At 36.4% G+C, this 27,641-nt stretch overlaps 1 protein-coding gene across 4 annotated transcripts in view; it reads left to right on the top strand.

Annotated features, from left to right (window-relative positions):
- Positions 1-27,641, top strand: part of LOC149177914 (uncharacterized) — a 338,468-nt gene that overhangs the window by 124,953 nt on the left and 185,874 nt on the right. For all 4 annotated transcript variants that reach the window (XR_016258149.1, XM_089420234.1, XM_089420233.1 and 1 more), the window contains exons 6-7: positions 16,426-16,520; positions 16,787-16,840. Coding sequence is in view for 3 of the 4 variants with exons in the window: in XM_089420234.1 (XP_089276360.1) it covers positions 16,426-16,520; positions 16,787-16,840 (149 nt within the window). In the remaining variant the exon portion in view is untranslated. The remainder of the gene's footprint in view (positions 1-16,425; positions 16,521-16,786; positions 16,841-27,641) is intronic.

The raw sequence follows: 27,641 nt of genomic DNA, 5'->3' as shown, positions 1-27,641 counted from the left end.
CCTTGAGAAGGCTATATAAAGAGCAGTTCGACTTCATTTGGGGACACACTCACTCACAAGTTCGATCATCAAGAAAGAGTTCGATTTGTAGTTGGGAAGGAGTAGAAAAGGAGAGTGAAGGTTTGGAAGAAGCTAGGAGGTCGAAATATCTTGTTTTTGGGCTATATCTCTCTCTCACACGTGCGAAAATTCTAGGGTTTTTGGGTTGCAGAAAGATGCTGAAGTTGCAGGGTCGAGTTGCAGTAGGACGAAGTGCAAAAATTACTCGCTGGAAGGAAGGAAACTCTGTCCGGATCTTGCTAACCTTAGGAAGAGTTGTCTTGCTCTTGGAAGGTCCCAGAAGGAGGTCAAATTAGGGTTTCTTCAGGAGCTACGGGGCCAAAATTGCAGGTCGAAGTTGTAGGTTGAGTAGCAGTGCTATAGTTGGCAGATTGAAGTTGCAGCGTGTAGCAGTTTGGTGCAGATTCAAGAATGACTTGAGGAAGCACTGACTTGGTACTGGGAGAAGGACTTGGTCTAGGGATTGAGTCTTTATATCTCATTTGAAGAAAATTCTAAGAAGAGGAGAGTTTTCGGGTTTTCCCCTTGGAGGGGTTTTACCCTGGTTGAGAGCCTATATCTGTGTCCGCTTTTGTTGTTGCTGTTTCTTGATATTGTTTGATGAAAAGATCTAACTAAAGAACATAAAGAAGATAACTAAAATTCACAAGCAAGTATCAAGGTTAAAATAAAATAAGACATAATTGCTGCCACTTTACATTTTCTAACAAAATTGAAGGTTGACCTAATGTTTAACGAATGATAAGCTTTGTTCTATACACAAAGGAATGATTGCAAAAAGGACCCTCCTAAAGGATTGATTTGTTGTGCTACTATGAACTGCATATTTGAAGGAAGATCTCTTAAAGAATCAAAAGGGCATCATACATATGTTGAAGGTTGAAATTGTGCAAAGGAATCGTGATTCATCAGTAATATTAAGTAAGACTAGATCTAAATATCAAGTCAAAATTATGATTTGACCAAAGATATCTTGATTTAATGGACTTGTGTAAATGTTGAACTTATATCTATATCTATATATATATATATATTCTCATGAATGGTTTCCAGATTTGAAGACAATACAACTGTGAGTGTTGAAAATTTGAAGATTTTATGACTTAATAGCCTAAAAATCTTGACCAGATTCTAGGGTTTTGAACATTGACTTGTTTAGGGTTTGGGGAAGAAAGCCTAGGGCTTATGGACCAAACCCTAGATTTGATTGCTTTTGCTTAAAAGAAGGAACCCTAGCTTCTAGAAGATTAGACATCTTGATGATGAGGTTGATTTGTAGGTTAAATGCAAGAAGACTAAAGATTAAGAGGGAGTTGACATGTTCTCAAAAGATAAGTATCTTGTATTTCTTTTATTTTTTAAATCATTACTGATGATGTAGGTCAATGTGGAATCCTTGATAATGATATGGACTCCTTGATGATGATGTGGACTCCTTGATGATGTGGATTTCTTGATAATGGTATGGACCCCTTGATGATGTGGACTTTTAGATGATTATATGGACTCCTTTATGACGTGGACTTCTTGATGATGATATGGAATCCTTGATGATGTGGATTCATTGATGATGTAGACTCGATGATGATGATGTGGACGAGATTAGCTCCTTGACGAGTTGAATGAGGTTGACTGGACCCAAGAAGACTAAGATTAAGAGGGAGCAGATTATGAGTCCCTTGTCTTGCTTGGCCATATTAGTTCTTCCATGGCATCCTGGTGAGGATAATAGGTACATAAGGGTCTTGGTCAAGGGTCAAAGGTCATGGAATTTGTCAATTGAAGGTCTATAAGAAGAGATAGGATTCTGGTGGGTTTTCGTCTCAAGATGGAGAGGTTTTGGCTCTGGCTGATCGCCTACATCTTATGTCCTATTGTCTCATTATTCTTTATGGTTTGGTAGCTATTTGATGAAGAAAACACTATAATAAACAAGTGCAAGAAGAAGCTAATTAAGTAAATGTTGATTTGGGGTAGCATCGGTTGTGCTCTAGCCATGAAAATTGGTGGAGAGGCTAAAGCACATGAGATCTACAAGACCCAGAAATGGTTTGGGCAGATTCTACCCGCTTTAGGAGATATTAAAATAATTAATATTTTTAATGGAGTTCCTAAGTCTAAACTTAAGAAAAATAAAATAATAATGGGTATTAATATAAAATTGGGTTAAAGGGTTCTAAAAGACATGGATCAAGCCAAATTTAATCTTAGCCATTGATTAAAGATGTAATCTCTGCTGTTGAAGGACCAACAGGAAAAGTATAAGAGGAGGCTTGAGGGTCAGTTGGAGAATACACCAAAGTGATCAATGATTCGATTTTCTAGAGCGGGGTTTGCTAAGAGAAGTCGAATCAGTCATCAGTTGCAGCGAGGGGTAGTGAGTACGAGACAGAGAGGCAGAGATAGTGCCGAGAGACCAATGCAGAAGCGGAGAGAGGCAGATACTGAGCTAGAGGGAGCCATGAAGAGCTAGGAGGGACTGCACAGAGGCTAGAAGGGCCTGTGTCATCCATGTAGAGGGCAACAGGAGTGACGCAGAGGGCCGTAGAGGCTGCACAGTGCCTCAGAGGGTTGACGCAGCGGGTTTCGGGCTGACACTGAGGCCAGGTGGGCTGACACTTGAACTTCAGAGTGTGCTAGAGAGGGTTTCGTGGGGCAGATTTTCTGAAAATCTGCTTCCGAATAGGGAGGTATTACTGCCGATTATTTTCTCTATCGGGTGAGCTAGTTTGGCATCCAATTGTACTTAGACTGCATAATAAAATAACTCTCAGAATTGCTGCACCAGTTTTCTCGAGTTGGGTTTTTCCGGGGACGGGTTGTCCAAAAATAACGGTGTCACTTGTGTGTTTGCTATTTCTTTCAACTGTTAATCTGTAGATGGTTGAGACTGTATTGTGTTTATTTCGATATTTATATGTTTAAATAACTTGTTCGTAATTAACAAGTAGGAGAAATAAACCAGAGAATACAGATAAAATTTCTAACTGGTACTACTTAGAAATTTCAACATGGTATCAGACCGTGGTTGCATTCACAAGAGAGATGAAGGCACCAGCTGAAGCAGAGCATTTGCAGTAGAAACAACTGTCCCGAGTGACAGAGGCTGTTTTTAGCAAAAAGCAGTAGAGAAAGGTTGATGTAAAGGGTATGCGTCATCAGTTCGAGGAGGAGGGTCAACGCAAAGGCAGAGGGGCAGATCAGACCTAAGTAGTGCCTGATCATCCTTCTCAGCCATGAAGGATTGATGCTGTGGCTAGGAGGTGCGGATTCAACTGTTGCCAGAATTGCGCAGAGCCTCGAGGCTCAATTCTTCAGTTGTTGGGTCATAGGAAGCTGTGGGCAAATTAAAAGGAGTGAAGCTGGTGGGATGCTGTTGTTGTCGAGAGTCGAGATAGAACAATACCTAACGGGGAAAAACCAAGGTAGAGGGAGTCGCTACCTAGGCGGATTTCCAAAATCCAGATCAGTGTTGCAGGTGCATAGGAGATCGAAGAGGTGCGACTCGACAGTTGGCAGGCGGGTTTCCAAGAGGGAAATCGAAACTCAGGGGGAGTCTAGCAAAGAACTTCTAGGAGGGAAGTAGCGACTCAGAGAGAGTCGAAGAGAGAACTTCCAGGAGGGAAGTAGAGACTCAGAGGAGTCGAAAAGAAGAGCGGAGATGGCAAATGACGATTGTGCCATGAGTGCTCTGTACCTTTAGAGAAGAGGTGGGGAGACATCGAGCTATAGTCGGGAAGACTACAAGCGATGAGGGGCAGGATGCTTGAGGTACCCAAACTCTTGGATTGTACCTGGCTACGACAGCCCCGAAGAGAGTAGCAGGACTGGTGGATGTTAGTAGAAATGGATGCGGATGAAGCGACAAAGAGTGCTACAATGCAGTAGTCTCGGGCAGCGCAGAGCTAGCAGGTTGCAGCAATGCGAGAAGCACAAAGGAGGTTGCAATAGTGAAGGATGGCACAGAGAAGTTTGCAACGGTGTGAGAGACAGGGAGTTGTTGCAGCGGTGCGAGAGGCAGGCTGTATTACTGATGACGTGGAACTTTCTGTTTCAAAGCTATCAGATGAAGTATGTAAGGTATGCGTGACATGTCTTTCTTTATCCTGCATCTGATCTTTATCATTTTTAATTCTATTTGGATCACCTTCAATTAACCACCTTTCAATCGAACCAATGACCTCCTCATAATAAGATGGAACTTGTTGCAACAAATGAGAAGGCTCCTGATCTATTGATGTCCCCTGGTTTCTCTCATCCTTTGACCATTGTTGAAACTTTTGAACCAGTATTTTAATGGCATCCATTTGACTAGAATGTTCAACCTTTATAGCACTGATTTGCCTGACATGGTCTTCTTCCATATCTTTTATTACTTTATCGTTCTTTTCCTTTACGTTCATCAAGCAATACTGCATAGAGTTTATTTCTTCTTTATGATTTGCTTGCATGGTAGCTAACTGATTATTATGATTGAATGTCATGATAGTCATTTCTTCATCCATAGTTAATAACTTGGTCTGCATAGAATTAATTTCCCTATCATGATCAGCTTTCATGGTCGTCATATTTTCCTCTAAGCCTGACATCTTGCTTTGCATGAATCTAATTTCTGTGTCATGATTAATCTTCATGGCTTCAATTTCCTTACTATGTTGATTTTGCATGATCTCCATCTCCCTATTACGCTTTTCCAGGTGAGTGCATAAAGTTCTCACATCATTGGCATAATTAGTTTGATTTATCTCCATGTTTCTTACCAGTAGCAATAGATCTTGTATAATTTGCTTATGATCTTCCTTTTCATTGTCAACACTACTATGATCTGCAATGGTACAAGTGGATGGCACATTCTGATATGAAGAATTGTCTTAGACAGCTGGACCTTTTACAAGATTACTTTCATTTTGTTGCACAATTTTAGGGGCACAAGGCGAGCTATCTGGATCACCATATCTCTCTTTAAAAGCATTGACAATGTCTTGCAAAGAAATGAAGGAATCTTCAGGAAAACTATTAAACCAGTCCAAAGCATCACCCTTTAAAGAATGGACAAATAGACGCATCTTGAAATCTTCATGATTATATTGAGGAAGTCTACAATAAACAATGTAAACTTTGAAACGGGAACTATAAACTCAAAACGAGAACTCTGGCCCAAAAACCCCAAAAAAACCACAAAAACAGTGCTCAAAACGAAAAGTGTGTATACTGGAACGATGTTTTTTTTTTTAGGTGTCAATTTTGCGGTTGTTTTAAAAATGGCAGCGACTACGAAATTTTCTACGAAATTTTCCTGCAAAATTTAGCTTCAGAAAAAAAGTGTTGATACTGGAATAATGATTTTTTTTTTTAGGGTCAATTTTCATACTTTTTAAACAATGCTAATAAAACCAATTTTTTATGTCTCAAACAAAGTTAACTTTTAAGGAAAAACACATTAATGTTTCTGGTAGAATATCATTTTTCTTTCTTAAGTATAAATTTAACATGTTTTCAACCACAAAACTAAAAAAACATGACATTATGAACAAATTATTTCACTGAATGAATTCAAAAGTCTTTATTTGTACACTGAATAAAAGAGACATTATATCTCTAATTTGATATTGCATTGTAGATATTTAAACAATAAGATTTATCATACTTAAGACATAATCCAACAACATAAAAATGCTTCATAACTTCTCATTTAACAAAATATGGAAAACATCCATTTTATTTGAAGATACGATGCATACATCAGTTATATAAACTGTCTTAAACAATTATTCAAAATCACTCATATTTTCTTGCACACCATCAGAATTCACATCTTCAGATGAGTGACTGGATGCTGACGAAGATGTTCCATATTCTTCTCTGTCATCAACTAGTGCCCCATCCGAGTCCACATGCATGCCCAAGATTCCAGGTTTCAAAAGTCTTCTAGATCTACGACTGGTTTCAGCAGAGTCCCATGTCAACACTGTTCCTTCTGGTAACAGCCTTTTCAGAATCTCTGTCGTCTTGAAGCGAAGAGTTCCTCTCTTTGTTAAATTGAAGTCATAAACAAGTATGTCAACATCCTTCAATTGTAATATGTCTGTGCGGCGGCGATTTATATTTGTACCCTTTCTTTTTCTTTTTCCACCATTTTTTTTGTCAACTACCATCTCTGGCTTATACACACCATTGAATGGGTGTGTATTTGTGGCATACCAATGTACTTCAACACCTGTAACATCCTCATTTTCTGTAAAGACCTTTAAAACTTTAGCAACCCAAAATGGATAGCCATTGGGATCTCCATCTGCTAGCACTGCAATCATGCAACCCTCCTTAATATCCTGTACTGAACCCCTATAAAGGTCTTCCATGGCTTCACGTTGTGCACGAGATCTTCTGGAACCTATATACATCTCTCTTTCCTCTGCCTGTGAAGAATTAATAATACCCTGAGATTGTTGTTGTTCAACAATGTTTACTTCCTCATGTTCATTCGACACATTTTGTGGCCAAATAAATGGATTTTTCAAAGGTATATCTTCATTTATTGTTGTCGAAATGAGATCACTTTGATTATTGAAAAACGACTCCCACCAAACTGAATCAGCAATGTCAAAGTACTCATATGTATATCTAATACATTTTTTAATTTCTTCCAGGCAATCAGAAGATCAAAGCATTTCCTTATTGAAAAATCAGGAGATCAATTTTCCTAAATACTCTTGAGATTAAAACCTTAAAGCAAAACAAGCTATTCATTCAGATCTAGAGAGTAGATACGAAAAGAAATCATGGGATGAAGTCAAACGCAAGCTCTAAATTATTTATGCAGCCTAATCATAAAAATAAAAAACCATACAAACTGACCAGCAGGTGAACCTGGGCATTCGAGTGTCTAAAGAAACTTATTTGTCGAAGGAACATAAGGCCCAATTATTCTATTTGCCCAAGCCATAATTTTGTTGAAGAAAAATATAATTTTGCAAAAGATTGATCAAAACCCTTGAACATAAAGTTCCCTTTCTCAGAAGTCGAATTCATTTCCAATTGTTAGGCCGTGTGGAGGGCTAGTTTTCTTTTGGACCAAAGTGTCTTCTCCATGCTAGATTGAGACCGAACACATCAATTGGCAAAGGGATGAGACGCATGAGAGAAGGGAGCTGCTAAAGGCGTACTGTAATACCAAGTTTTCATTTGCCAACACTGATTTTTAGAAGCCACGGGTGCAAGACAAAGTCAAGCCACGAATTTGTTGTAGATACGCCAGGAAGCGGAGCAGAGGAATTGAGGATGAAAAAAAAAATGGAGGAGCCGAATCAAGTAATGGTGGAATTTATCTCCATCACGTGACAACGATCTGGCTGATCCACGTTCCGAGAAAAATAATTAAGGAGTAGCGTAGGTCAATTTCTGGGAACCAATTTAATAATCAGACAGACTATATACATGAGTGTTTGAATTTAATAATAATGAGTTTTCTTTTTTTTTGCACTATTGTAATCTAATGAGTTTTCTTTTTTTTTGCACTATTGTAAACAAACAAATCGCAGCGCCACCCCCGCGCCGCCCGACAGGCGGCGGGTCGATTCCGGGAATCGACCCGTCATGATCGTAAGCCATAATGTGATAAGAGTGGCACGCTAATTATAAGAGTGGAAGCTAGCGTGCTTGATATAATTAACTACCGTAACAATAAACAACGGCAATCTAAGAGTGTGAATTAAGATGAGAAAATGGTATCACTACATAATCTTTCTCACGTGTTTTCCTCTTAATTCGTTCTCTTTTTTCTACCTATACCACCAAGAACTCGTGCAAATGGACGATTCATTATCCTCACGGTTCGGATATTCGTCCTCGTTTTCATACATGACGCTCGAGAAGGCAACCCACAAAGAAACAAAAACCTCGTCCTCTTATTTGTTCATACTCCTCAGATTACTAGTTGATACGAAACACGATTCACTAACCCCATTCTCCTGTTTCTTGTCCTCGTTTTCACCTGACGTAGAAAAAAAAAGCACCCAGCGGGTAACCAAGTGCATTATTCTGAGCAAAAATTGTGGTACTGAAGTTTTCCCGGGAGCTTGGTGGAGCCAGGAGATCAGATTCATGAATGTTGAACATTGTGAAAACTAACATGCGGGTACCCGCTCTGGGAGGTTCATAGTCAATCACATATAACAGCGGCAATCCTAATATTGCAGCACAGAGAAACAAACATATTCCTGACGGTTAACAAACATGTTTGATATATGGATAAATTTCATGGTCAAAGAAAGAAACGCAACTATCATACCTGCAACATTCTGCGTACTGCACATGAAACCCATAAAAAACCTGCACAACGTAGCGATTAACACCGTTATTATGAAATTAGTTAATGGATTCCTTGTGCCATTTTATTCGAAATCTTTTCTGAGTTCCAAAAAAAATGTGATAAGAATGGCACGCTAGCTTCTCCTCCTTCAGCTCTATCCTCCCCACTTTCTTTATACAAAGAGACTGACGCGTTTAAATATATTACAACCCTTTGAGAAATCGTTTCCCTCTGTCTGATTCTCTCATAATAGAATAAAAACCATTTTTAAACGTATATAAAATTCCATTGAAACTGTATTTGGCATATTTCGATGCTTCTGTATTTTGAATTCTTTGATCATGATTGTTTGTGACCAATCTGGAGTACTTAAATGATTCTCGAGAGTTTGCAGTTGAATTGGTCTGTTGAAGATCCTCTTTAAATTGAAAAGAACACCACGACAAACTGGGCATATACCTACAACAGTGCGCAAAAAGGATTAAAATTCCTCAGGACAAAAATTAAAAACAAATATGAAAATTATATAATCATTTAATAGTATAGTGACAAGATGTGAAAACATGTAATATTTCCAGCTATATATACGCAGAAGATAGAGAGTGCATTAGATGCTATACCGTCAGGGTCATAATGGTTTGTTTACTTCCTACCTACCTATTGCAAGTTGAAACTATCATTATGTTTTATGAGCCCTTGATCTCTTATCCTTCCAAGTCGGAACAAGTTGCACGCTCGACGTTTCTTGCAAAGTTAAGAAATGGGATAATATCCATATACTTTTCCCTGGTTGTGAGTGTGTTTTTCATCCATCTCACTACTTTTACTCATAATTTCGATTTTGGATTTTCTTTATACTTTTGTGTGTTCTGTTTTTTATATGGGTCACTAAGCTAGAATCCTTCATCTTTCCCTCAAAGATGGAATAGACCTTGCATTATCATTTTCAGTATCAATGTAGTAGTTGAACCCAATTTTTACACGCATCCAACATAGATTTTGACACCTATTTCTATACTAGTCTAGCACACCTTTCGAGGGGGTTTTGAGCACTCATTGAACACATATTTAAGGACCTATTTTTGCACTTTCAATGTAAATTTTGGGGTGATTTTTGGTACTATTCTAAAAATCCAAAATATTTTACAGCTTTGTTTTTTTCTTATTCCAAGTAGTGTTCCTATAGGATCCTTTTACAGCTTTGTTTTCGTCTTAGTCCAAGTAGTGTTCCTATAGGATCCTTTTAGAATTATAGGTTGTTGTTGTTGTACTATAATGTATTCTTAGGGAATATTATAGATAGAAATCAACCACCCTAGGATTCCTCGTACCTTCCACTTGTCAAGTTTATCTTGGTTGTGTTACATCTTTCTATATCAGCACACTAAGTTCATAACCATAACTTGTTTAAATAGCCCTTATAATTGCGTAAGATGAAAAAAATTGGATGAAGATAAACTCCCATTGTTGCAGTCGTACTTGTCCTTGGTTTTTTATTATTCTTTGAATCATTGGGCTTTGTTTTTTCAAACCAACTAGATACCAATTTTTTAGCTTTGAACCATTATTTTTTAATTTTTGTTATAATGGGTATTTAACTTTAGAATGAAAATCTAGTAAAGTTAAAGAAAACAATATTCTTTGTTTCCTAGTTAAGAAAAACATAAAGTGACCATCCTTAGCATGATGGAGCACAATTTTTACTTGCTCATATAATTTACTACCATAGAAATAAAAAATAAAAATAAATTCTCCTTCCAGTATAAGGTAGAGTCAAGCTCACATGCTAAAATGCATAAACTTGTAGGCACAAAATAATCAATTCCCTAAGAATAAATGTCCTTGCACATATATTTTGGGTTAATTCCCCATAATCAATCCCCCCTTTAGAAATATTGGTGTCCATAAACTAATGGTATTTGCCAAAACCATTCAAAAAAAGAAACAGTGTTTACAAAGTTCCTAATTGTTTCTTGACATCAACCAATTGGGAGCACGTCTACAAAGTCTTTATAAAAACTTATTGTTACATGCCAACACTCTTGGAAATCATGGTCATTTCATACAATATTTTAGTTACATGTGGTTTATTAGTCGTGGAAAGCACTCTAATAGTGGTTTATCAGCCCAACAACAAGCACCTTGATAATTTATCATCCCCGAGCTGATACACGGTGATGTATTGACCAAGGAATCCAGTTAGTAGCTCATGAAAAAAATTGATTTTAATTGTACGAGCAAGTAGATCATCTGATAAGCCAGGGAAGGCTCGTTAGGATTGAGTGACATCATAATCGTGGGGTACAAAACTTTGTGCTAAATAGCCACGACAATATATGTGCAGTCACACGATGCGAATTCATTAGATAAATTATTTTTTATGGTTAGTTTTGGCAAAACAATAATGTTGGTCTTACACATGGTTGATGAATATTAAAGTTTTGTGTATCACATTGTTTAGGTTACTAAATGAGGTTAGATTTAAGTTAATCATTAATTTTTGAAAAAAAAAGTAGTTATTATTATCTTTTTGACATGAAATTCATAAAAAAAACTATTATTTGACCATTTTTAGTTAATATTTTTGTATAAAAATTGTGATTTTGACATGTTAATTCTAGCAAAAAATTATCAAAACGTTTAGTTTTTTGCTTATATTTATGTTAAAAATGGTTATTTTTTATGTCCATTGTTAAAAAATGTTGTTTTTTTAGAAACAATTATTTCATGTGGATTGAAAAATTAATTAAGGATGTCTAAATATGTAGATTATCTAAAATTCAAACTATCGACTTTCTAATTTAAAAATGCAAAACAATAAAAACCCCACTAAAAAAAAAAAAAAATTAAGATAGAGAACAAGAAAATATGAATACAATGACGACTTCAAAAACTATCAAATTTAGAAAATAATTTTTTACATTTCACACACTAGAAAATTTAAAGTCAAAAAATAGGTCTTTTAAAAAAAGGGTGTGATGCAGAATACACACTTTTTAAAATCAGGATGAAAATCACTACCATTCACCGAGCCTCACCCACTTAATGCACATGAAAAAAATTAAAGTTCCAAAAAGCATGTTCTTAAAAAAACATGTGTATTCTGCATCAACACTTTTGAAAATCGGGTCATTTTTTTGCCACCTCTACAAAACGGGTAACAGTATCAGTTCCCGTTTCAAAGTTTACATTGTTAATATATGATCATTACACAAGTAAACCTGTTTAAATGCTGTTTAACGGCGACCGAATCACCACCTGAGAACTTAAATAATTTAGAAATGGCCTCTTTTGGAAAATCATGGAGATTATCAGTAAAATGACATGGTTTAAATGAATAATCCATGATGAATAATAAGGGATCAAATGGATGATAGAAAGAGATTTCTGCTCAAGAAAATTAAGAGATGAAAGAAGTGGAATCGCCACTTGAACAATGAATCTAATTCTAAGATCCAAAAAGCAACGAACAAGTAGATATGAGGGAGGCTTCTTGTCTGGGAAAAATAAGAAAATGGAGTTGCCACCCAAACAAGAAACAAATCGAAGAGAAGCTGCTGATATGACGAAAGATAAGGTGATGAAAGAGATCCAAATGATGCCAAAAAATGTTGAATCTGCCAGGTCAAACGAGAGATGAGAAAGATGAAAGAATGATGAGAAATGAGAAGATGAATGTCGAATAAACCAAGGACAGAAAAAATTTTGTCCCCGGCAACGACGCCAAAAAATGTTGGCGTTGCCGGCTCAAACGAATGATAGAAAGATGAACGATGAATGATAAAAAGTCGTTGAAACACTGAGAATAAAGTATCCCCGGCAACGGCGCCAAAAAATGTTTTCGCACAGATTGACACGAAAACGCTCAGAGCGGGGGCTGTCACTCTGATCCCCGATCTCTCCGTTTAAGCCTGTCTCCCACGGCTAAGGGGGGTAGACCCTATGAAATGAAGGAGACCAATTGTCGACCAGTTGGTCTGCGAGACACAAAGCACTAAAATGATTTTATTAATTTAGCTGACCAGTGCCTTGTGGAGTTAATGTTTAAACGATTAATTATCAGATGCTGCAGAAATATAAACCATGAAAGCAATCATTTATCATGAAAAGTTTAACTTTTTCCAGATACAAGATAACCATAAAGGCTCAATAGCTCAGCAACTTAAAAGAGTAAATGCTTTAAACAACCACCAGAGATCACATATATGCTATTATGCAGTCAATCTTTAAATGAACATCTAAACACGATAAAAATTAACTCCCACGCCAAAATATTAGCCTCAACACAAAAGATAAAACCTAAAAATTTCCCGGGCTAAAACTGAAATTGCAAAATTTATATATTTTTTTTATATTTAATAAAATCTAAAAAAAAAATGAAACTATGAAATAAATCCTAGATAAAACTTTTAAAATTTAAATTATAACTAAAGGAAAAATACGCCTAAATCCAAACTACGAATTATGCAAATGAATTATCATAATCTCAAAGTTTAAAACGGTATATCAAAACAAAGCTGTAACCCTAGACGGACACTCGGGCTTCATTCACACTAAACAAAATGATACGCAGACTTTTCAAAAGAATTACCTGGCCCGATGGTGAATATGGCGGACAACTTAAGATTTGCAATCATTACCTGATGAAACTGGAGCCTCCACACAAAATACCCACCGCTGGTTCACTTGAACGCCTACCACGCCGTATTATAATGCAGGTTGAAGTTCCAACAGTCACATGCCCTCAATGCCCACGCCCGTATCGAAACACAAATGCCTGGCATTCACTGGAGATGGAACGATTCACGTTGAAGGCTCTTAGCCTATTTTTATCTGCCTTACGCCTTCGATACCTTGCTATATCCGCAGGCTTGCGGTTTCAGACAACAGATCTCTGTGCGGTTTGAAGAGCGATGAACATCAGCTCCGATGATTGAAATGCTGACAAAGCCACGGGTGCAGCTTTGGAGAAACCTCAACGTATGGTTTGCGGCTTCAAACCAGGACCACGTGAAGCGTATGATATGTAGAAAATCGGTGGAGGAATGGGTCATTCGTTGGTGGCCCGCTTTTAAAAATTCAAAGAAAAATCGATTTACAGGTTCCCCTTTGATTCAGATAAATTTGACTAACCCTTGAATAATGGAGATTTGAGCAGACAGGGGCCACGCTAATGTGAACAGCGATCAGTGTGAAGACTATACGGAAACAAATCGAAAATCCTTTTTTATGAGCATTTTGAAATTTGTTATTTTTGCTGCGCGTGATGACAAGAAAACGCCCGCGTGATTTCGAGAATCTCTTTCTGCAAATGAGAACAAATCTTAAAACAGTTTTGATGAACCCTCGAAATTCTTCTAGATCACATGTACCTGTTATCTGCAAGAGAAGAGAAAAACCCCAACATAATACATGCATAAAACAAAATTTGAAACCCCAAAAAGCTGATTAATTTACAAATTGTGACCCTTTAACAACCAGATTTAGCAATAACAGCAGTAATATTATCAGAATTTAATTTAAATGTAAAATGCTTCAGAAAACCCTGCATGCATTCATAAAAAATATTTCGAATGATAAGCCCGGGATCAAGAACTGGCTGGGCTCTTTCAGAAAACACAACCAGGGAGTTGGCTGGTTCAGTCGAGAACTTCCCCTAACGCCCAGTAATCTAAAAAAAAGGATTTCCTGCACAGCTTAAAATCAACCATCAACATAGAAGGAGAAAACAATAATGAAACCTCGATCAAATGGAGATACCTGCCATTATATTTCAGAATCTGAACTATCATTCAAACCTCAAAGATCAGACAAGATACCTGTGCCTAGATCAATCTTCATTAAGCTATCATTAATGGCTGAAAATAAAATTATGCAGAACAAATAGAACAATCTTACAGCATTTTCAGAAGAGTAACACCAGCAAGATTTTTAACCCCAAAGTCTTCTTTATTGCACAAAAAAAATGAACTAGAAGAGAGCTTCTTCAGCACAAGACTCACAGATCCTATGATCTCAAATGACCCCTAGCACCCTATTTAAAGGAAAAGATCCCAACAGCTAGTTCGAGTGATCCATGTCAAAATGATCTCGACCGTTGATGAGGATCAAGACATCTCTTAATCTCATCCGTCGAATCCGTTAATTCATTAAAAAATGAAATTCTGCATTTATTTACTCAAAATATTATTATTTTATTATTTTTAGGGTTTTTGCTTTATTTTATAATTTTTTATTATTATTATTTTTATTTATTTTATTATATTTTTTAATTTTTTAAAATTTTAAAATTATTTTTAAATGGATCCTCGAACTTAGCCTTTGGAAAAATCACCTAGGACCTAGGACTTAGGACTTATGAGGGGATTAAAACATTTTCTAACCCTCAAGACACTTTACATCAAGACTTTTACAACTTTACATCTTAAGAGGGAAAACCCATTTGACATAGACCCTCATAAACCACCCAGTTCTGTGACACAACTATAATCTAGTAGATTAACACACTAGGATTCTCCTAAAATTCTAATGAGAAAATCCATCCCGGCTTTGGGGTTAGGCTGAAGGAAAACTCTGCCGATCATGGATCGGTGAGACGAAAAACCTTCCGGGACGTAGATTATCACTTAAAAAATTAGGTCCACCTAGGCAACTTATAGACATGACTCATATCTGCTAAGATTATTTACAATTTATACATGCAGACTGGGTTTACAACATAAATTGATTAAGCTGTCGATGACTGCAGAATGGCACGGACATGTCGATCAAGCGCTACCCTTTTTGCAAAGAAAAGGGGTGTACTGCTATGGGTAGTTGACTGGTAGTGGTCAACAGTACGGATTGCATGGAAAATAAAACTTTTGGTTAATTTCACTACACAGATCATCAAATTGTTGCACAAACAACAATTTTTATTTTAATTAAACTTTGCACGACTCTGTAATTTCGTTATAAGACACAATACACGATACAATATGGCGATTTACAGTGTTGTAATTAATTCTTTTCCAACAATTAATTAGATTTCCACAAATGGATATGAATTCATTATACAGGTTTGAGTTATTTAATTTTTACGGTACACATAACAATTATAGTAGTGATTGTACGATGCTCAATTAATTGAGCCAATAATTCATATTACTGTATGATGGCTGAGGGACAATTTCTATTTTTATTTTATATATAAAAAACTCTTTCTTTATTTTTTTCCCTTTCTATACTTTCCATTTTTTTTAATTATTTTGCTTTGTCATGGACGTCGGAACGGAGAAACTCTTAAAATTTGAGAACGTGGCTAAACTCTGGGTAAAAGCCTGTTGATCAGAAACTGTGGCTTTGATACTAATGTAATGAACAAAGTTTGTACACAGAAATATTCAGAATATCTGGAATATGAGAATACACATCGTAGGACAAGTAATATATTTATGTAAGAATGTTTGAATGTACAGTTAATATGTCTGGTTAAAAATGAGGACCTTGTTTATATACTAGGCAAGGTGCTCCTTCACAAATAGTCATATCCTTTAAGACATTTCTCTTCAGTATACTAATTATTATTAACTATTAATTATATATTTAAGTTCATAACAATGAAAATTGATTCACATCCTAAGTAATACGTTATTGTCTCATAGGTTCATCTGCTTGTTTCAAGAATAGACTTCTAGTCTGTGTCATATACATGTGTAAACCAACATAACTAGAAGTAAACTTGTTTTGCAAAAAATGATATATAGCAAAGTAGGAACAGAAGATATTAGAACTCCCTGTATGAAGAAATAGCTAAAATTACAGATATCTGAGATCCTTATGCTGGCATTTTCCAGCTGTAACATAAAGTGCATATTGGAATTTGTTTTCCATGCTAATTATTGTTGTGGATTTTTCTGCCTACTCATTTTTGTGTAGCATAAAATATTCATAATCACTTTAGACTGCAGAGCTAATAATTAAGTCTACACTGAATGCCCTTGATTGATTCTTGCTGTCACCTTTTCTCTTATTTTGGAGCTTGTAATTGGAGGCTATGACATGTTTCTTGATCTCAGATGCTTTGGGGAATGCATATTTATCAAGTTTTTTTATTACGGGAGCATGGGACCAAAACAAGCTTTATCAATCTCTCAAAGCTTATCAAAACGCTGTATGTATTTAATTTGAATCATGTTAATATTTTTTAAATGCTTATTATTTCCTTGACTTAGTCTTTTTGCTAAATATTTGAGCTATTTAGTCTTACTTTCTATTGAATTTTCAGAAAACAGATCTAGGTAACTTTGTTATGTTGTAAGTCATTCTCATGTATCGCTCTATAAAATATGAAAACTGGACACCTTGAACCATTATCAGTTGTAGTAACATTCAGTAGAATCTCACGGTAGAATATGAAGTACCTTGTACACTTTTCAGGAAAAGGATGAGTTGGCAAGTAACAACCCAGATCTTTATTTCAATAGTGCAATGGTAAGTGCCATTACTCTTGCATTGCTACCTTGTTATGTTCACTGTTGATGACTTCTTTGGGATTTCCAAATACTGATTTGTTACTACCTTGCTATGGTCGATGTTGATGATTTGTTTGGGATTCCCAAACACTGATTTGTCTGTACTTCTGTGAAATATTTCCTTCTGATTTGTCTTTCCTCCAAATACTATAAAGATAATGTGGAATGACCTAAAATGTTTTAATTTTGAGAATGCAGGCGTTTTTTGCAAGTTCCTTACTCATGAGAACAGTAAATACTAGTGCTTTGATCCCATTGTATCCTTCCTTCTATACCTGATGGTATACCTATTACCTATTGGCTATTAGGTGTCTTTCCACTGTAACATGATTTTTTATCCTATAATGTGAAGGCTTATTATCAATCTATCAATAATCAGTACTAAGAAATTGAATTTGGTTCATTACAGCCTCCTTTGCATGTTTTGTGTTATTGATCGTTTAAGTTGAAATTTAATTCAGGATAAACAGATCTGCACTTCGTATGAACAAAACATTTTTTTCTGTGTAATGCATTTCTCAGGGAAACTCACTAGGCACTTCCCTTCATTCTGAGGATGGTACCAGGGAAAATTGGATTTTGTTTAAGCTCAAAGCTTTGTCATGTCATTCACGAGAATAGTACTTGGGTGGGGAAGATAACACCCCATCACATAACCACTCAGGCTAGATCCAGTTGATCCCAATGAACAAAACCTTTAGCAAAAACTTTTTATTTTTTCTAAAATACATCTTATATTAATGTAAACATGTTTACACCATCAAAAAGAAAAAAGAGAAAGGTAGAAAGGTCTATACAATGGTATTTACATCCTCCTTCTCAACACCACTAAAACATAAATATAATCTGAACAGGCAGTGGGTTTTAACAAATTGGCATTTTTGATAGGCAAAAAACATTCTGTTAAAAGTTGCATGTGTACCTCTTCTCTCCACATATGATGAAAGCAGACCTGTATTGCACGGGTTTAGAACACCAACCCGGGGACAGTGTTCGCAAACCCATCCCGGGTTGCACAAGAGTAGCTTACAAATAACTTAATAGGTTTGATGCATCCTTAATTATCCAGTTCACTATAATGAAATTTTTACAGTTAAGTTGGGTTTTAAAGATTGCTAGGTTAATGCAGCCAAATTGTTGTACCGTACTTTTATTTGAATATGGTAGAATCATACTAAAAGGGCTGTTATGTTATTTTTAGTTCAAACCCTATTCTCAACCTTCATAGTTTATTGGGCTGTAGTTTAGTAGGTCCACTAAATATATAAGCTAAAGTGTTGTTCATGAAAGGATTAGTAGAAGGATGGCATTATGTTATCTAGAAACATTCTTTGAGGGACTGATAATAATGAATTTTATGGAGGTCAGCTTCATCTATAGGTATTCTTTGACTGATAGGAATCAAATAATCTTTTCTAGCATGAATATGTTGTCACTGTCATTAACTTTATTATAGACCTTAACACCATTATGTTTCAACTTACTAACGAAGTGTATGTGTATTTTAAAAGGATTCTAGTATGCTAGCCAGTGTCATAGATGAGTATCAAATTGTTAGGTTGCAAGTTTCAACTTAAACAATTGTTAACATGCATATTGTTAGGTTTCAACTTAAACAATTGTTAACATGTAGGTTGGAAGATTTCCAAATTTATATATACTAGCCTAGATCCATCTTAACCCCGGATCTATCAACTGTTGAGAGGGATCCAATCTCTCAAGGTGCAAACCTCTTTTTTGAGTGTGAGACTTGAGGAAAGGATTGCACTGCAGGAGATTTGACCCCTCTCTACGCTTGATGGATCCAGGGTTAAGATGGATCTAGGATGGTTATATAATACTATATGATATCTATATTTGTATTTATGTGTCTCTTTCTTATTCCCTCCCTCTATCTCACCCCCACAAACATACATAATCTCTCTCTATATTAATCTATTTCTCTTTCCCTCCTTTCTCTCCCTCCCCTTCTCTTCCCCTTCTCTCTCACTCTCTCTCCATTGCTCCCTTGTCACTCCCTCCCTCTCTCTCTCTCCACCTTTCTCCCTCTATGTATTTCTTCCTCCCTCCCTCTCTTTCCCCCTCCAACTCCAACTCTGTCTCTTTCTCTCTCTTGAGTCCTCCCTCTCTCTCCCTTTCTCTCCCACTTCCCTCTGTGTCTTACCCCATCTCTCTCTCTCTCTTCCCTCCAACTCTCTCACTATCTCCCTCCCCCTCTCCTTTTCTCTCTCCCCTCCATCTTTGTGTATCCCTCTCTCTCTTCCCCTCTTCTCTCTCTCTCTCCAACTTTGTCACTATCTCCCACTTTCTTTGAGCCACTCCATCTCTCTCTTCCCTCCATCTTTGTGCCTTCCTCTCTCTCTTCCCCTTCTCTCCCGATCTCTCTCCTCTCCTCTTCTTTGTCTACCCTCCTCTCCTCTCTCCCTCATCCTCTCTCCATTTATCCCTTATCAGTCCCTCTCACTCTCCATCTCTATCTCTTTATGTCTTTGTTCTGGCTCTCACGCCTCTTCTCTTTCTTAAATTTGATCTCTTTGTATTGTGTTTAAGAAAGTGTCTAAAAAAAAACTTAATTGATTGTAAAATATTGAACCAATATTTTGGATCAATCATGTCAACTAAAATATAATAATGAAAAACTTAAAAAAATCATGCACTCTCTTTCCTCTATTATCATTAGTCACTTTGCTTGCTCTCATTGCTTAGATCCTTAGTTAAGATGGATCTATACTGGTTCTTAATAATATTATTTATATTATATAAATTTCATGTCTTTGTATATAAAAGCATTTTCATTTTTAACTTTATTAAAACTTTAATTTAATTTCTATGAGAATATTTGCAGTAGTCGTGAGGATACGGGGTTTAGATATATCTCAAAAGTAATAATAACCTTTTTTCCTTTTAGATTCAATTAAAAAAATTATAAAATAAAATTAAAATAAAATATTTTTATTGTGCATTAAGTTATGGTTTTTGGGCATGTGGTATTGATAAGCCATGGTATTGTAATAAAACCTATTTACAAGTTAATAATATCCATAGTTAAGAAATTTGTTGTATTGTTATAAAATATTTTGATTGTAAAATGAGTTATGAGTTTTGGGCATGTGGTATCTACGGTTAAGAATCTTGTCATATTGTTATATGATTGTGAATAAGTTATGCTTTTTGGGTATGTGGTATTCATAAGCCATGATATTATAATAAAACCTATTTACAAGTTAATAATATCCATGGTAAAGTGGGGGTGAATATCCATGCTAAGAATGTTTTCATATTGTTATAAAATATTTTGATTGTGAAATAAAATATGTTTTTTGGGCATGAGGAATTGATAAGCCATGGTATTGGCCCATGATATTGTAACAAAGCATATTTGCAAGTTAATAATATCCATGATAAAGTGTGAGTGAATATACATGGTTAAGAATATTTTCATACTGATATAAAATATTTTGATTGTGAAATAAGTTATGTTTTTGGGCATGTGGTATTGATAAACCGTGGTATTGGCCCATAGTATTGTAAGAAAGCTTATTTTTTACAAATTAATAATATCCATGGTGAAGTAGGGATGAATATCCATGGTTAAGAATCTTGTATTGTTATAAAATATTTTGGATGTGAAATAGGTTATAGTTTTTGGGTATGTGGTATTGATAAGCCGTGGTATTGACCCGTGGTATTGTAACAAAGCCTATTCACAAGTTAATGAAAAAATCAAAATATTACAAATTGAATTTTATTATTTTTATTACTTTAACTTTTTATTATTAATTGACCCAACATTTAAATTTAACTTTTTTATTTATTACTTTTAACTTTTTATTAATATTTGTGTCAACATTTAAATGTTTACACTCATCCCTGATGTCACTTTTAACTTCTTTTTTAATTTTTTTTTTTAAATAGGTTGACATTTAAAATTGTTTACATACTTACATTACATACATCTAACATACACTGGGTTGTAGAGCACATCTTGGCGCAATTATAATTTATAAAATATATAATAAATATAAACTATAATATACCCCCAACAAACCCATGTACCCTGTGTCAAAAAGTGATGCACCTGTCACCGCACCTGTCCCCTTACTTGTCATGAACCCACGATTCCTGGCAACATAAAAACACTCTTTCCACGACCCAAAAATGTGACCGTTGACGGAACCCACGAGGCTTAAAGTGAAATTTGGGTTTTATTTTCTTTATTTCTGTTTTTTGGCTATTGAAGAAAGGAGGGATTGTGGTCATCATCACTCATTGTGGAGATAGATAAAGAACCATCATCATCACCATCAAGGAATTTTTAGTGGAGTAAGGGTTCACTTTCATTTTCAATCGGTGTTGATTTTTCCATTCATAGGTATGTGTTTAAACCCCACCAAGTTAATGCTATTTTTTTCATCGATTTATGCATGCTTCATTGCCTCTTTGCTTGCCTACATTTTGCCTCTTCTCTAAGTTAGTTTTTTTTTTTGGTGTAAACAAGACAACAAAGCTTGTTTTTTATTTTATTTTTATCCACCCATTTAATGTTACTTTTCATTGCCAATAATCTAATCTAGAGGTCTGATTTTTTAAACCAATAGGCTACTATGTTTTTTTAGTGGGTTTTTAATGCCGTTTTCTTGCGTTTTTGGTGCCTTAGGTTTGAATTTTGTGTTAATTTTCTAGTGCTAATTAGATAAGCACAATTTTCTGCAGCTGATAATTACTTCCAATGATATATAGTATTACTTTAGCACACTTTAGAACATCATTAAACAGTTACACTCAAAAAATTCCACTGTAAATGCAATGGAAACAATAAAGATCATAGTAGAAAAGCCATGCACAATAGGCACCAAAATTTTGCCCTAGGTGTTGAGAAACCAAGTGTAGTGTAGTTTAATGCTTGATTCCTCTTCTTGATAATTACTTGTGAATATTAGATGTCTTCTTATTACTTCTTATGTTTTCTTCATCAGAGAATTACACAAATTTTCAAAACATAAAGATCACAATGAGACAAAGAACACTATAAATTAGGCCAGAGGCTAGGGCAAAACCCACAAAGGGAAAGCCTAACAATATTTCTCTTATAGAATCAGATCAAAATGAAAGATATCCAAGACCAAGACCAAGGCCAATGTGCCATAAAGATCCCAAGTCAAGCCCTCCTCCAAGTCTCTTGCAACAAGTCAAAGTCAACATTGGTCAAACTTAGAATTTTGGTCTTGCAATAGAGGCCAAATTTCGACCCTGCAATTACCTCAGAAAATTTACACGTGTGTGCTGCAGTAGGGTAGAAAACTTCAACTTCTTCTCCTTTGACTTTGACCTTTCTTCTTCTTGTATAGGTGCAAAAACTGGGGGTTGACTTGGTACTGGGAGAAGGACTTGGTCTAGGGATGCCTTTGATTTTGGAATTATATGTTGATGACTTATTCTTGACAAGTGGAGAACCTCTTATCCTCCAGTGTAAGAGGGATTTAGCTTGTGATTTTGAAATGAAATATCTTCATTTGATGCACTACTTTCTAGGCCTAGAAGTATGGCAAAGACTTGGTGAGATTTTCCTTTCTCAAGGAATATATGTTGTCAAGCTACTGGGATGATTTGGTATGACAAAATGTAAGTCCATGAATACTCCATTGGAAATGAATTTCAAGAAGCTATGTGGTGAAGCTGTAGGACCTAATTTGACAAATCCTTTTGAGTTTCGACAATTGATTGGGGCACTGATGTTATTAGTGAACATTAGACCAGACATATGTTTTGCGGTCAATATATTGAGCCAATATATGACTAAGCCATCCCATGCACGCTGGATTGCTGCAAAGCATGTGCTGAGATACCTGCATGGGACCATCAATCTTGGATTGAGATATATTGTTGGAGATGTGAGACTACATGGGTACTCTGATGCTGATTGGGCTGGTAACTCTGCTGACAGAAAGAGCACATCTGGATGTTGCTTTAGCTTGGGATCTTCCATGATATCTTGGATGAGCAGAAAACAAAAGTCTGTAGCCCTTAGCACGACTGAAGCTGAGTACATTACTGCTAGCATGGCTAGTTGTGAGGTAGGATGGTTGAGGAAGCTCTTTGGAAAGCTATTTGAGCATGTACTAGATACAACAGTAATATTTCAACTTGCAAAAAATCGCATGTTCCATGACAAGTCCAAGCACATTGAGATTAAATATCGCTATATCTGGCATATGGTGCAGAGAGGAGCAGTGAGACTCTCATATTGCAACTGATGATCAGATAACTGACATACTTACCAAGCCTTTGCCAAAAGAGAATTTCTTGGTATTCAAAGAGTCTCTTGGACTTATGTATGTGACCCTTCCTTGTGGGGGCGGTCATGGATGATCGAGAACATTGAGCTATGCTCTTCCCTCTTGTTTGAGCTCACAAGTTGGGAATGGAGCCAAGAGAGCTCCTGGGGTTAAGGGAACTCTTGTCTGTAGGTTGTATGTGATCCTTGTGATGTGTTGACAAGTGTTAATCCCCCCTACCATCAAGTCCAGGACTTGCTAAGAATATACCCCAATATACATCCTACCCACAAGTTGGGCTTTTTAGGATTGCCATCCATCTTTCCAATGGGTGTGGTAAAGCTTGGTTGTGTGCGATCCTTGTCATGTGTTGACAAGCCCAAGCAGAGGTGAGACTTGGTTGTGCGCAATCCTTGTCGTGCGTTGATAAGTGGTAATCCCCAAAGTCCATGGATGCAGATAGTCTACCACTTGATTCTTATGGTAAAGCTTGGTTTTCCGTGATCCTTGTCATGGTTTGACAAGTGGTAATCCCCACAACTCTGTGTCAAGGTGAGAAGATCAGTAGATATAGGGTGATAGATGAATCTCCCCTATGATGATTCTTCTTCATTAGATTGAGACATCATTGTTTCATAGCAAAGATGAACACAAATGAGTAGAGCAAGAAAAGATCTTTGTTGTAGAAAGAAATTCCTCCCTAGTTGAGAGGGAGTGTTGAAAATTGGCAGCTTAGGGATGAATTTCCTTAAATAAAATCTCATTTTTGACAATTCTAGAGTGACTTTTTGAAATTAGAAAATCGTGTCTAGCATCTCAAGTATGACTTTCTAAAAATGGTAATTTACCTTGCATCAATTGGTAATCAAGTATAGTTGACGGAAAATCACTTAAACTATCATTAATAAATCCTAATAGATCAATCTCGACTTAATCATCAAAATTATTAATATTAATATTATTATCCTTTATGATACTATGATATTATTATAAAAGGAATTACAAGTCACCTTACGTTCATCACCTCAATCACTTCGCATCTCTCCCCTTGATGACTCTCATAGCACTATGTAACTTTCTCTCTCTCTCTTAATGATACGTTACACATTAAAGTCATGGCATATTCTTCTTACACTCATTAAAGACAAGTCATAAAATATTTCTCTTACACTCTCTTTAATGCATATGTTACACTGTCCTTAACGTATGCATACCTCTCTCAATAGCATAAGTGTACCTCTCTTAACGACATAAGTTACTAAGACATGCATACCTCTCTTAATGGCATAAGTTTCTAAGGCATTTGTACCTCTCCTTAATGGCATATGTTACTCTTCCTCAAGGCATGCATATTGCTCCTTCTTTATGACAAGAATTTGTTGTTCCTCCTATATATGTGTCTCATGCCCTCTCACCTAACTACTACTACTTGTGCATTGTGAAAGAAGATTTCGAACTTGAGAGAGAGAGAGTTGGAGAGACTTGAAGAAGATTGCGAGAGAGAGAGAGACTTGGAGAGTAAGAGCAGAACTTGGTGAGCCAAGGTTGATTTAGTGCTTTAGTGTTCTAGTGTTGATTCAGTTGAAGGGAATGTTGATTTAGTATTTGCATCTACTGCTGCTACTAGTGATATTCATGCTACAACTTGTTCAAATTGGGTGAACTTACTCATTTTGTTAATCTCTCATTGTACTCTGTATCTCTGTTGAACAATTGATATCTAATAGAAGAAGAATTTGTTGGGTTTTCCCCTTGTGGGTTTTTCCTTGATCATTGGACCTAAATTCTCTGTCTCATTCCATTCTTGCCTGTCTTCTATTGTGCATTTGGTTTATGTTCAATCTTCAATTGCTTAACTAATATTGTAGTAAAAGGAAGTTTCTAGAATAAGTAGTTGTTTCAGCATTGAACATCAGAATTTCAACATTATCCACATGTTGGGGACTTAGTAATTCATAAAATATTATATTACAGCTAAAGAGTTGATTTGGTTCAGAATGCTCAAGTTGGTCGAAGATTGCTTTTGCTAGTTGCCTGAAATGGTCAAAGATGAAGAATAGCAACACTAGGTTGCCCCACATTCCTCTGCAACATTCATGTGGTAGCTCGACTTGGTCCCTAAAAAATTCGAATTTCTTGGAAGAATTCAACATAGTCTTTGAGTGACCATTTGACTTCATAACAACTACTTTATTAGTCCTTTCCTTAACTTCTTGGTCCAAGGTACCTCCAGAGGCTAGTTCATTTGTACTTCTCCCTTTAGTAAACTTGACTTAGTGACCTGTGCTTTGGATCTAATCTGACACCTCAGCTTGTTGAAACCGATGATGATTTGAATTGGGCACGCCTTCAATTTTTCATAACCTTCCTAACATTGCCACATCATCCCTGCTGAAAAGTGTAACTAGGTTCGGTCTTCATAATGACGTATGATTGTGATTTTTATGTAATTGATGTAAAGAAGAAAATTAAACTATTTTGTAATGCTTGAATCATGAGTTTGATGATCAAGGAATTTTTTTTAGTTAAGGTTCCCCTTGTGAGACTTTTGTTTTTGTCATCAAGTCATAAAAGTCTATTGAGTCAATGTCATGTATGGAAGACCCTTCTTGGGCATGTTACGTTTGTATATGAGTCAATGAAAGAGTAAAAAGGCCCTCCAAGACCAAGCTCAAGCTCCTCCAAGTAGTCGGCCTCAGGATGGAATATTAATCCTACACCAAATGGTGTGTCGGCCTATGGGCAAGGAGAAGTCGACCTATTTCATGGGAAACCACTATAAATAGGCAGCTTGACTTCCATTTGAGCACAAATATTTCGGTAAAGGATACAAGGACAAGGAAGAAGTGCGAAAATCTTAAAATAGCAAGCCTATAACAAAGCAAGGAAGGAAGAACCATAATCAAGGTGATTTTGGATCTATTTTGGGTTAAATTCTCTCCACATGTGCGAAGTATAGGTGATGTCTATTGTAGAAGGAGCCAAGGTATTGAAGTCACAGTCAAAGGTCAATGCAAGAAGAAAGTCAAGTGAAGAAACAAGCTGAGTAAAGGAGGAATAGTTTCCATCTCAAAGCAAAGAAGTTTGAGAGACAATATCTCTCTCAAATACTGCAACTAGGGTTTTTGAATTTGGGCCGAAAGTCGTAGGTTTGTTCCTAGGAACTGAGACTCTGAAAGGTCGTTGAAGAAAGAGGAATAATCGAGAAGTTTGACTATAGTTGACTAAAGGAAGAAGGAACTCATCAAGGAAGCTTTGTGACTTGGTCTTGGAGAGGTCAAATAGGTCAAGGGTCTTGGTCTTGGTATTTGTCAATTGAAGTCTCTATAAGAAGAAGAATTCATTTGGGTTTTCCTCTCAAGTGGGAGATGTTTTGGCCCCGGCTGATTGCCTATATTTTGTGTCTTTATTGTTTATGCATTGGTAGTTTCTTGATGAAGAAGAACATTATAATAATCTAAGAAAAGAGAAGATCCTAATCTAAAGAAGTAAAAATCATTCACAAGCAATTATCATTAGAAGAGAAATTACCTAATTGCTATGCCCTAGATTTCTCAACATGGAATCAGAGCTAAGGTGACAAAGTCAAGGAAGGGCATCTTATCAAAGGACACTCAAGGATCAAGTCTCCAGAAAGACATCAAAGCAAATCTAAGAAGATCATCTTGAATGCAAGATCTACAAAGAAATATCAAAACCCTAGATCGAAGAAGAAGTCTATACCAACAAGAAGTCTTGGAATCCTTTGTAATATTCCTAATTAGCCATGGCTAATTGGAATATTTGATTTTGCTCAATTTTGCCTTCTATATTTATATATAAATAAAAAGGTGAGGAAAGGGGGACATAACTCACTTTTTGGAATAAAGTTACTCCTTAGTAGCACAACGTTGTAATACAAAGGGGAGCCAAGGGGGCCAAAGGACCACGTAGAGAAGGGGGCCCACGTAGACACTTGGAGGGACTGCGTAGATGGAGAAGAGCACGTGGCAAGAGAAAGGGTACGTTGGAGGAGGTGGGCCTTAGGGTTTTGAGAGAGGCCAACGCTATAAAGGAGAGAGGAGCCTCCTCATTTTGGTATTCGAATATGCTGCATTTGACCTAGTCACTTCGACTTAGAGCACGCTCGCTGTTTAGCCTGTCTGCAGCACTGTTTAGTGCATCGAGTGTCTCCGTTCGGAGTTCTCACCCTTAGCCCCAGGGGACTTCGAGTGCCTGCTCAGGCAAGGTAGTTACATCAATCTTTTGCAGGAGGATTGTTTTTTGGAGTTGAGGAGGAGCTGAGCATTTTGATGACTGCGCAGTCTTGAGAGAGGAGGACGCAGTCTCTTTTGGTAGGAGCTCCGACTTGGGTTTATGTGGAGGATTTGAGCTTGGAGATTGAGGAAGGGATCAACCCTTGCATATCGGAGGATTTTGGCAGAGTCTCAGGCAGAGTTTTGGAGGATTCTCTTCAGTGGCAGTGCAAAGCCTTGAGGGATAGCG

The sequence above is a fragment of the Pinus tabuliformis genome, chromosome 4_1 (genome assembly GCF_031772625.1).
Source record: "Pinus tabuliformis cultivar Carrire ecotype Pingquan chromosome 4_1, CPIR1, whole genome shotgun sequence".
In the NCBI taxonomy this organism is placed as follows: domain Eukaryota; kingdom Viridiplantae; phylum Streptophyta; class Pinopsida; order Pinales; family Pinaceae; genus Pinus; species Pinus tabuliformis.
This window is presented reverse-complemented; position numbering and strand designations above follow the sequence as displayed.